At 43.9% G+C, this 12049-nt stretch overlaps 1 protein-coding gene across 1 annotated transcript; it reads left to right on the forward strand.

Moving 5' to 3' along the window:
- The first annotated feature begins 6434 nt into the window (after positions 1-6434).
- Positions 6435-11728, forward strand: LOC124653681 (glutamate receptor 2.9-like). The gene is made up of 4 exons (XM_047192750.1): positions 6435-6920; positions 7798-9083; positions 9795-10502; positions 11034-11728. Exons 1-4 carry the CDS (start codon positions 6650-6652, stop codon positions 11622-11624), a joined length of 2856 nt encoding a protein of 951 aa, XP_047048706.1. The 5' UTR covers positions 6435-6649; the 3' UTR covers positions 11625-11728.
- Positions 11729-12049: the final 321 nt, after the last annotated feature.

A 12049-nucleotide genomic window follows, 5' to 3' on the forward strand; every position in this document is an offset into this window, starting at 1 on the left:
TTGTTTCTAGATGTGTTAGCTGATGTTGCTTATATCAATCTGATTTTTTTCTTAGTTGTTTGCTCTCCACGCTGGAGTTTCTGCGGCTGGTCTGGCGAGGCTGTCGGCATCGATCTCCTCCGTGTTCAGCTTGCCTGATATGCTCGTCAGACTAGGCGTTGCATCATTCGCCGGCTTCCTCGCTCGACTTGGTGGTGTACGGGTTCTGTTCCAGACTGCAGTGTATGCCGTGCTTTCAGGCAGGGACTAAACAGACTCAATGAAAATCTGCCAAACGTCTGATTAATAATAATGTTACGAATCATATTGCCTACTGTCCATTAAACGGGCCGTATTGGGCTGCTGTAGGTCGTGCTGTAGAGGTTCTACGAAGAAAAAAGAGAGAGAGAGAGGCGTATGCATATTTTCGGCTGAATAGTCCCACCTCGTTGCCTTACAGCAAGATTTACCTGTTTATATACGTTCAGAAGTTACCTAGAATCAGCAAGCTGAAGATGGGAATCAATCAACAACATGATTGGTCTTAATCATACGTGGTGCAGCCTGATGGGCAATGAGAGGATTAAGCTGAAGATGGTGCAGCCTGATGGGCAAAGAACTATGCTGGAACACGTGCATGAATGAAAGGAGATGATGTTGCCTATGATGTATCTGATCTAATCAAACGTGGTGCAGCCTGATGGGCAATGAGAGCATTAATCTAGGAGATGATATATTGCCTATGAGAATCGACAGACAGAGTTTGGTCCCAACGGGGGGTTTGCTCGAACCGTGGCAAACAGAGAGGGAAGGGGAAAAGTAAGCTGACCGCATAGTGAGAGATCGGACTAATATATCTAAAAAAGATGCGCTTTTTATACCGTATTTTGGCAAATTTTAAAATGGTTATCTTCCAAAATGTCTTATATTTTATATATTTATGAACAAAGGTAGTACATTATTATACTTAAATAAAAAAAATCTAAAAAGGCGGTCTAAGGACGGTAATTTTTCGTACCAACAAAAATCCATACCTAAATTTACGTAATAGGATGAAATATAACAGTATTTAAATAATTTGACAATAATATCGGATGGTGTTATGACCGGTATTTCTGTTATTTGAGAAGACGATAATACCGGTGGGTAACGGTATACCTAAATGTAATATATATGAAAAGAAAGAGCGACATGTTGCGTAAAAGAGGAGGGGTTTACAGACACGAAATAGATATCACTCAGGGTGTTTTTCTACAATGTGTATGAATCTCAAAGACAAAAGTTTTAGCACAATGATGTGAGGGGGTGAGGGAGACACATTTTTGTACGTTTTCGAGGCTAAATAAAAGGATAGATCGAGGATGCGTACTGTACACCGACCGAGGAGGCGTCGTGGATGTGCTAAGTCTAGCTAATTTCTGCCTACTTGATCAAAAAAAATTCTCACCTGTTGTAAGCTTCGAAAGGTCTCGCGGCACACATACCGGCATATGTGGACCAAGAAGAAAGTGGAAGAAGCGTGGGACAAAATCCTTGATCATGAGTATTCAATATAAAACAATCTGATATAAATGGAAAACTGGTGTTATTTGAGTTCAAATTTGATCGAGGTATATCTAAAGCCTTTGTTGTGCAACTTTATGAGACTAATTTTAGAGATCTATATGTGTTGGGCCGTAGCAACGCACGGGCACTTTTGCTATAAAAACAAAGGCGGATCAACAATCCAAAATGCTAACTTATCATCTAAGGGTCTGTTTGTTTGAGCTGCAGCTTTTGAGAAGCAGCTGTAGCTGTTGAGCTGTGGAAAAGCAGCTGTGAGAAGTAGAGATTTGATGTTTGGCAGGAGTGCTGTTAATAGCTGCTGCAACTGTGATGAAGGATGAAATCTCTGAAATGCCCCTGAATTCTGAAGAAGTTGTATAAATGCCGACTTGACACGGATCAACTATTTCCGACTGTTTTACGAGACTTGTTCATATTAAATATAAAACATTACATATATTCAAGATAATACGAGAGTGTTGTGACATTTATATTACAAGACACGTCTCATCAACCCAAAAGAGCAACAAGTTTTTCACTTCTTCACATGTACCCAAAAGAGATAGAAGTGTTCTAATGTCTAGACACCTCCACTTGCTACGAACAAAGCATTAGCTATGTTGTCACGAGTGTTGTTCATGGTAACATGATCCCCTTCTAAATTGTCGCCTACATTGCCTCCGGATGTGGAACTAACATGCCCCGGAGACATGTAGTTCTCATCAATATCGCATCCATAGAAGTGTAGATCAAACAATTGAGGACGGGGGCTTGCCTCACCTTGCCGCTTGGAGAGGATGCTGGCCGGCCGAGCTCGGGGAGGACGGGGGCGGCGCGACCTTGTGGAGGACGACGGCGGCGCTACCTTGAAGACGACAAGACGGTGGCGCCTCGACCTGCTGTCTCCGGCAACAGACCTTGAGGACGAACAGGACGCCGGCGCGACCTTGAGGACGACGGGGACGGAGGCGGCCGGGGAAGGCGGCGGTGGCCGGGGAAGGAGACGGCGGCCGGGAACGGCGGTGGCGGCCGGGGACGGTGGCGGCGGCCGGGGAAGGAGGCGGCGGGCGGGGAAGGAGATGGCGGGCGGGGACGGTGGCGGCGACCGGGGAAGGAGGCAGCGGCGGGAACCCTAACCCTATCTCCTCTTCTGTTCTGTCCAGGGAACAGGAGGGGGAGAAGAGAAAAGAACGCCCAGGGCTGGTCGGGGGCTCGGGGCTGGGGAAAAATTGCAAGGATCCGGCCTGTTATAAGGAAGGGCAACTTTTCCGTAATATTGTCGAAGAGGTAGGGGTATTTTCGAACCGGGTCGCTCGGGAAGCAGGGGGACGCTCGGGAAGCAGGTCTCGACCTGCTTCGCCCCTCGCTGTGTATTTCTTGTTAGCGCTTCTCACAAGCACTTTGCAATTTTTTGTTGTTTGTTTGGGTTGCTGCTTTTTAGACCCCAAAAGCAGCAAAAGCAGAAGCACAAGCCCAAACAAACGGTTTCTGAGTCCTTCTAGTTGCGCTGATTGACGGTTTTTGTTTGTCCTTAACTTAGATTTTATCTCATTACGTTAGACTTAGGATTGACGAAACATTGAACAGTTGTACTGCGAGTACAAAGAGTCAACATGAATTTGATGTTGCAGAATGAAAGTGAGGTACAGTTTCCTGTAAATTACTTACACACTAATTTGATGTATACAAGGTATTCCTATAAAGTTGTCAGTACTATACACTAGTTCCATATTGCAAGCTATAGAATTGTTTATATTTGACATTATTTTTAAATTCAATAAGTATGTGTAGTGCTGACATTGGAAGGAATTTTTTTCAGCAAGAACATTGGGGGAAAACAAGATGGCCTCATCTGTTGTTGGTCGAACTTTGACTGTTGTCTTAATTTTTTTGAGGAAATGTGCATGTAAACTATACGTGTAAATTAGCCCTGTGATTGATTAAGCTATTAATGGTGGCATATATGTTCATTTAAATGTTTTTTGTCATTTGTTTCATTATTTTCCTGAATGTTTTGTGCAATAAACAGCCGACAGGAATAATAGTTCTCTAGAACAATGTAAATCTGGTGCAAATTTCTTTCTTGTGTGCTAACCATATGGGTTAACCACCACTTCTCTAATGGTTGGCCCACAGGAATATATTTTATGTCGTTTTTTCTTCTTTTCTTGTCGGTTTTTGACCCACGGGGTTAGTGCGTTTTCTGGTACTGTTTGGAAATTTCCTCAAAAGCTAATTATAAGTTCTTCTCTCTATCAGAACAATATAGCCGTCATGCTTATTACTAAACTTGCTGAAGAGATGAAATAGAACCAAGATCTATCTTTTCAATCAGAGGTTGAATTGATCATCATATAAGAGAAGTAAATAAAAAGAAGGGAAATTCAAATATTTAATTAAGTTTAGAACCGAATTCCATAATGGAGTTCTAATCAAAACAAAACATACCTTGTCTCTTAAACAAGGCATTCTAAAACTTAGTGAATTATAGTCGTTAGGATTTCAGTTCTATATGAAGTAATGATTTCAGTTCCTTAAGGTAAGACATTACTAACTTCGAATACTATTAAAGTGCACACCGGTAAACTTATCCGGCCTCAGTGCATCAGCAAAATCAGCCATTGTTAACTCAGAAAATTGCCTACAATTAGATTTTTTGGTTTGTTGGATAATTAGGCACAATTTTCATGATTAATTCCAGAATATTGAACATAACGATAGCAACTACTAACATGTGAAACTCGAACATACTAGATGCATTAATCATCATGAATAGTAGCAGCGCAAAAGGTAAAATATCCATCGCTAAACAGATCGAGATATGTCGCACGTACCGATCTGGTGGGGGTGGCGGTGTAGAAGATGATGTCGCAGCAGTAACGTTATTGATGACAACGTTGTTAACGACGGGGACGACGGGTTGAAGTAGACGGCGTTGAAGACGACGGTAGGCAGCACCGCCTGACTTGGACGAAAGACGACCCGTGATGAAGAACTTGAGCAGTCGTGCAGAGCGCTTCCCAAAAACCTAATTCGCCCACTCCCGTACAGGATCGCAAAGGCGAGCGGTTCCGGAGACCTTCTCCCCCGTTCGCCGGTGCACGCTGGTGGGCGGGATGGAGTAGGATACGATGGCCGCGCAAGCAGAGAAAAGGTGGAAACTCTAACTCGTATATTAGATGTGTTTCTGCGGTAGCCAGGCAAGAGATTATATAGGCCCACATTGACGCGTGTCGTGTCGTGTCGAGTCGAGACTAGCGACGAGGAGGAGGAGCGCGCGTGTACCACTCCTATTCTTACTCACTTACTAGTGGTGGAGCAACCCACCTTATAAGGTGGTCTAACTTCCTCCCAACTTTCCATGTGGGACTAAGGGGGGCTGTTTGGTTCATGCCCAGGCCAACCAAATCAAGGGCGTGCCAATATTTTGGCTAACCATTTGCTCGCCCCTGTTTCGCCAGCGGTTGGCGTGAAATCTGAACTGGGTGACCATTATTTTGGTGTGGCTCAGGAAAGTGGGCTATGAACCAAACGGTGGCCTATATTACCGATCAACACCAAATTTTGGTAAGGTAACCGTTGGTCATGATCCAAACATACCCTAAACTTCCCACCTCTTGCCACTTCCTAGTGAGCGGCCACCAAGTTGGGCTCAAACTCACATAGGTTGTTAGGGCATGTACAATGGTGGGCATGCCTTCCCTTACCCCGCCGCATCAGCTAGAGAAGACATTAGATATAAGTCATACAATGCATTATCTCTTACAGCTATCTCTAGCAATTAATATAAATAATTAAATTTTAGCAGAAAATTTGTTGCTAAGGAAAGACATATGTGATACAATGGAGAAAATAGTCTTCCCTTATTTTCTAAGGGATGATCTCTTAGCTAAGGGAAGATAATCTTCTCTCTCTTCATTCTCTCTCCTTCAACTAAGCAAAAATCTGACGTGACATCTATAAGGGAAGGCTGACATCACCGTATTGTACGTGTCTTTGCAATGTGGGCTTTGAGATTTATAGTAAATCTGAAATCTAATATGGACCACTAAAAGTGGACATAATATTTCAACAGACGCAACTTCAAAACACTGCATTCTGGGACGGGCTTCCGTAAAACTCTGTGTGGGAAGTCTTCCTAGAGCACGTCCTCTGAATGAATAGAAAAAGTCACTAATTTAAGGGCAATGCGTCTCATCGTTACATTGCAATAATATTATTATTTCTTAGATCTGCATAGTGAGTTCAGTCAAAACAGAATCCTAGCTTCATGAAAACTGACAGCCCAAATAGGCAAATGCGGTCCATTTTGATTGGTACCAACGAAAAAACTATAATCCATTTCTTGTGCGTTGGCACGCAATTAGGTGAATTCAACTGTTGACCGTTCTTCCCGGTCGACGGAGGCCAGAATGAGTGCAAAATCCATGGACAACTCAGACCGCGAGACCGTACCTAGAGATCTACCCATCGATGCCCTGCTCTGAAATTCTCGATCAGTTACCATTAATTCCCGCCTCATTATCGAGCTTATCTTTGGCTGGTTACTGAATGTATTGAGTTTTCATTGTGGATTGCTGCTGCTGCAGAAAATTCAGCCAACCATAACCATGTCGATCGATCTGGCAATCATCCGGCGAGGGTGACCAACTGACCATTGGTGTGTGTGGTCATCGGTCAGCAACTTTGACCCCACACCGTCCACACGCGCGGGGCTAACACCTGCTGGCATGGCAACATCTGATTTCTGGGGCATTTGGTTTTCTTTACTTCAAGTTTCCTACCAGCAGCTAGCTTGTGTCCCAGAAAGAGCCACGATTGCACGTTGCTGCAGCGCGGCCGGCATGGGTTTGCTGATTAAGTTGACCACGCTATCTTCTGAACGAAGAAAGAGTACCGCAAGTATACCCTGGAGTGGAGAATTTTCACGGCCGGTGCCAATTGGTCCTCTTCATACTTTTCGTTATCAATCAAACTTGCAATCGATTGGGTGTGAGTTCGGAGAGACGAATGCCGGTCAAGATCTCGACGAAGCGAATTGGCTGGCGTGTGCATGTAAAGGCGTCCGCAAGAAAGCAATAGCCGAGCTTCGTCAAAAGAGCTACTGCTACTTCTCCAGGCATCCATGGGAGCAGCGTCGCTTCTCCAGCGCCACAGCGGTCTCCTCCTCCTGCTGCTGCTTCTCGCCGCTGGCGCCTCCGGTGCCGCGGCGCAGGTAGTGGTGGACGTGGGCGTGATCTTGGACAGGACGACATGGGTGGGGAACATCAGCTGGACGTCCATCGAGCTGGCTCTGGACGAGTTCTATGCTGACCCTCGCTACGCCGGCTACAGAACCAGGCTCAAGCTCCACCTCAGGGACACCGGGCCCGACCCCATCGACGCCGCGGCCGCAGGTACCTACACGAAGCCTCTCAACCCGAGAAACATGGAAGTTGTAGTACATGTTGAGCTTTTTCTTTCCTGTGGCGTTGCTGAAACATACTCCCCTCTTTCTTCTTAGTGGGCCGAGTTGGGGCGTTGTCGCATTGAGCATTTGACCAACGTAGATGTAGATTACCCGATTACCCCCCTCTTTCTCTTATCACGAGACTGGTTTGGCCCATCTGACCATCGACGGCAAATCAATGCCGTCCAGCAGCATCTCAAAAAAAACAAAATGCCGTCCAGCAGCGGCGGCGGTGGCGCGGTTGCCCTATTCCCATCCCATCCCGCCGGCGGCGCCCCGGCTAGTCCTCGCCTCACTGGATTGCTTGCCGCGATACCGTCGCGCAGCCCTCCGTGGAACAGAGAGAAGGTACCCCTGCTTCGCGTCCGGCCAAGTAATTTAAGGTGGCTTTGAGGTAATGGAATGAATTCGTTCCGTTCAAAAAGAGAAGAAAAAAAGTAATTTTGAATGCCTTAGCCTTCGAACCCCAACTAGAAGACTTTGTCCTGCACTCGTGATTCCAGTTGCCATCCATGCCAGGGATAAGTTAGATTTCGATCTGAAGTATGCGAGCTGGCGCTTTCCTGATTTTATGGACATTTTAAAAGCTAGAGCCATCAACCAAACGTGTAGTACTCTCGAGTCCCGAACATGTAAGAGATAGTATTGATTATTAATATTTTGAGGGTAAATCCGATCGTGGAGATATTTTAAATCAATAATACCATGTGCTATGAGTCAGCAACATTGCAAGTATTATACCAATGTATGTTTTCCTTGCAGTTGTTTGATAGTACTCCTTATTTTACTGTAAAATCTCTCCCTAAGTAATACAAGAATTACAGGTCTCGATCTACTGAAAAATGTCAGAGTGCAAGCGATTGTTGGACCGCAGACGTCAAGCCAGGCTAAATTTATTGCGGAGCTTGGGAAGAAATCAACGGTTCCAGTCATTTCATTCTCTGCAGACTGTCCGTCTCAGTTCGGACAAAATCCATACTTCATCCGGACGGCATGGAATGATTCCTCCCAAGCAGAAGCTATCGCCTCACTTGTTGAAAAATACCACTGGAGGGAAGTTGTGCCTGTCTTTGAGGATAACGATTCCAATACCAGATTCATACCTGACCTTGTTGACGCCCTCAGACAAGTAGACACTCGTGTTTCCTACAGGTGTAAGATCCATCCTTCAGATACAGAGGATGATATGAGGAGAGCTATCTCAAACTTAAAACTCAATTGGACAACTGTATTTGTTGTGCGTATGTCGCATGCATTAGCCCTCAAGTTTTTCAATCTCGCTAAGGATGAGGGAATGATGGGCCAGGGCTATGTCTGGATTACCGCGTATGGCTTGACAGATATCTTTGATGTGGTGGGGTCTCCTGCTCTTGATGTGATGCAAGGAGTCCTTGGGGTCAAACCTCATGTTCAAGATACTGTGGAAGTTCAAAACTTTAGACAGAGATGGCGCAACAAGTACCGATCAGAAAATCGAGGCACCTCATTAAGTGAGCCCACAGTGTCTGGCCTCTATGCTTATGATACCATATGGGCAATAGCATTAGCAGCAGAGAAGGCTGGATATGTGAATGCAGACTTCCAGCAGTCGGTAAGAAACAACGGGTCCACTGACTTTGACAGAATAGATACTTCAGAGGGTGCTGAAAAACTGCGAGATGCACTCCTGAAGGTCAATTTTTCGGGTATGAGTGGGAAATTTCAGATCAAAGATATGCAGTTAGTATCAGTAAATTACACGATAATCAACATTGTTGATCAGAAGAGAAGATTGGTTGGTTTCTGGACTCCGAGATCTGGCATCTCTGGTAGTCTAAATACAAAGGTTGATCTTGAGACCATCATATGGCCAGGATATAATGAAATTGCACCTAGAGGTTGGCTATTTCCAGTGAATAAAACTCTCCAAATTGCTGTACCTGTGAAGGCTGGGTTTGATGAATTTGTAAGATTTGAAAATGGCAAAGCCATGGGTTACTGCATCGATGTGTTTGAGGCAGTAGTTCAATCATTGCCCTACGATGTACCACGTAACTATGTTCAGTTCAGAGACGAGACAGGGCATAGTAAAGGAACCTATGACGACTTAGTTTACAGTGTTTATCTTCAGGTATGAGTGGGCTAAGCTTTCCTTGTTTCTTATCTAGTATACAAAGCAAGCAGTTTGTAGCTATTTAACTGTGTACACACAATAAAATTCTATGCTCATAAATTTGTAGTTTTTTTTTTATATTTTGCTTCTGATTCAGTTCCTCTTTTTGTAAAATTGTCGCTCTTGAGATTTTAGGGGATTTTGTTGACTTTTCTTTCGGGGATTTGGCTTAATTGTTTGCATTTTTAGCTTATCTGCACTGTAGTAGTGGTGGTTCTATCTTAATACCCCCAAGCCGCAGGCAGTCTCCCAACTATTAATTTAGCTAACAATATTATTACTTAGCTACTAGCCCCTGACAACAGAAGTGTACAATTCCCTTTTGTTGTGTTCTAAAAACCCTTTGTAATTTGTGAGAAAATACCTTTGCATGACTAGCATTAGACAACTTTTTCTGATTAACATAGCTGTACAGTTATAAAGGAACCATAGCCTTGTTAAGCAGTATAGCCCGTGCTCGGAAGTTTCTAAACTCACTTTAAAATTGTTACTGGCAGGAGTATGATGCAGTGGTAGGTGATATAACAATCTTGGCCAACCGTTCTATTCTGATATAACAACTTTTTATGATTAACATAGCTGTACAGTTATAAAGGAACCATAGCCTTGTTAAGCAGTATAGCCCGTGCTCGGAAGTTTCTAAACTCACTTTAAAATTGTTACTGGCAGGAGTATGATGCAGTGGTAGGTGATATAACAATCTTGGCCAACCGTTCTATATATGTGGACTTCACTCTTCCTTACACAGAGTCAGGGGTGCGCATGCTGGTTCCGGTCCTGGACCGGAGAAAGAAGACTGCATGGACATTCCTAAAGCCTTTGACCACTGACCTATGGTTAGGAACTGGGGCCTTCTTTTTCTTCACAGGTTTTGTAGTCTGGTGTATAGAGCATAGAACAAATCAAGACTTCAGAGGCCCCCCAGCCAGTCAGATTGGATCGGTCTTGTACTTCTCCTTCTCAACACTTGTGTTTGCTCATAGGGAGAAGATCGTGAACAACTTATCAAGAATTGTAGTTGTTGTTTGGCTTTTCGTGGTGCTGATAGTGCAGCAGAGTTACACTGCAAGTTTAAGCTCAATTCTCACAGTGGAACAACTTCAGCCAACAGTCACCAATCTAGAAGAAATTATCAGGAACGGGAGCTATGTTGGCTACCTCAACGATTCTTTCTTGCCCATGCTTTTGAAAAGGTTGAAAATTGATGAATCAAAGGTGATTCCTTTCGATTCCCCTGAGGAATACAATGAGGCCTTATCATCTGGGAGAGTTGCCGTCATTGTTGATGAGATACCATACCTTAAGGTGTTCCTTAAAAAGTATTGCCGAGACTACACTATGGTTGGACCAACCTACAAGTTTGATGGATTTGGTTATGTGAGTACCATCTTTCCGGGTTTTTTTTACAGCAGCATATTTCTGGCATCCTAAATCTTAGTGCTCAATCAATTACAGTTTTGGTTAACATTATAGTTCCTGCCATTCTTTGAATTGCATTTTTCAAAGAACCTAAAATGCATGATCATGTTCTGCGGAAAGTGCTGCTATATTATTGGTTTTCTATTGGGACATATGGGGCTTCCTTTTTTTAAAACGAAATATAAGGCTTGCTTTCTTCTTGAAGTGTTGGAATAACTTGATAGGGCTTTCATCTAGTTTGCATTAACTTTGTCTTTGTAGTACATTGAATTGTATGAAGTTCATTGAGTCTTCATTTTAGTAAGACGGTCAACCATTTTGAAAGCCACCACTATGATCAGTCGAAGGGCTTGCATGAATGACCTATGTAACTTCCCCAGCTATATTTTGTGCAAGTAGAAATTGTAATATAATTATCTGAGCAGTATGTCAGCTTGTATTTCACCCCTGACACCTTCTCCGATCCTCATTTTTGTGCTACTTCTACAGGCATTCACTCGAGGCTCTCCACTCACATCTGATATCTCGAGGGGAATACTGAAATTTGCATCAAATGGGACCATGGATGAGCTGCAGAAAGAATTATATGGCGATACGTCATGCCCCGACAAAGATGACTCCCAAACTTCAAGCAGCCTTACACTGAACAGCTTCAAGGGATTGTTCATCATCACTGGAGCATCTTCAATGCTGGCACTAATCCTGCACATTATCATCACCGTTTATACTCACCGACATGATTTTAGCAGTGACAGCAGTCATAGTTCATGGCGCACATGGCTTGCCATTCTCTTGAAGATCTTCCACGAGGGCGATAGTCCTTCCAATACTCCAGGAGATGAGCTTGCAATGGCAAATGTTGGTGGTACATTTGAGAGCCCAGTCAGCCCACCTAATCACATTATCACGAACCTGGATTCAGACACAGAAGAAGAAAGAACGCCAGGTAGAGAAGTTACCGTTCAGGAGGCAGAACCACTGTCATTTGCGTACATGCATCATGGGAGTGGGCATAGTGGAGTAGCTTCTTTATCTCGCAGTGGGAGCTCAATCCGCAGGAGACAGATAAGCATGGAATGAACTACTTGATGAGCGCATTAACTACTGATCCCTGCAACTATTTATTCATTTAGCTGTCGATATATATTTATGATTTAGTATCTCTTTTGAACGCATTAGCTTGATGTAAGGCATTGCCAGATCCGCAATTAACGCAAGTTGTGAGGAGCTAGTGATCTGGTGCTTGTGGTTCCGAAAAAACATGTAAATTACTACTGGTCTGTTTCTTCATTTTCGCATCCCACAAAATTCCATCAAACTGCCAAATGCCGTATTATTGCAAGTTGGGGACCTGATGCGGTTCTCCAGGACTACTGTTTACTGGTGATCTCTCTTCTCTAGCACTCTGGCACAAGGCACTTGATGATAGCAACTGGTAAGGCACTTGAAATGAAACGTTCCATTTACCTGTGGTTCTATGAACAAAACAGACTAAGCAGAACTCT

Source organism: Lolium rigidum, chromosome 5 (genome assembly GCF_022539505.1).
Source record: "Lolium rigidum isolate FL_2022 chromosome 5, APGP_CSIRO_Lrig_0.1, whole genome shotgun sequence".
Lineage (NCBI taxonomy): Eukaryota > Viridiplantae > Streptophyta > Magnoliopsida > Poales > Poaceae > Lolium > Lolium rigidum.

Coding starts and splice junctions, on each gene's coding strand:
- LOC124653681 (XM_047192750.1), top strand. CDS start 6,650: ATGGGAGCAGCGTCGCTTCTCCAGCGCCACAGCGGTCTCCTCCTCCTG. Junction 6,921..7,797: donor CATCGACGCCGCGGCCGCAG/GTACCTACACGA, acceptor CAAGAATTACAG/GTCTCGATCTACTGAAAAAT. Junction 10,503..11,033: donor AGTTTGATGGATTTGGTTAT/GTGAGTACCATC, acceptor CTACTTCTACAG/GCATTCACTCGAGGCTCTCC.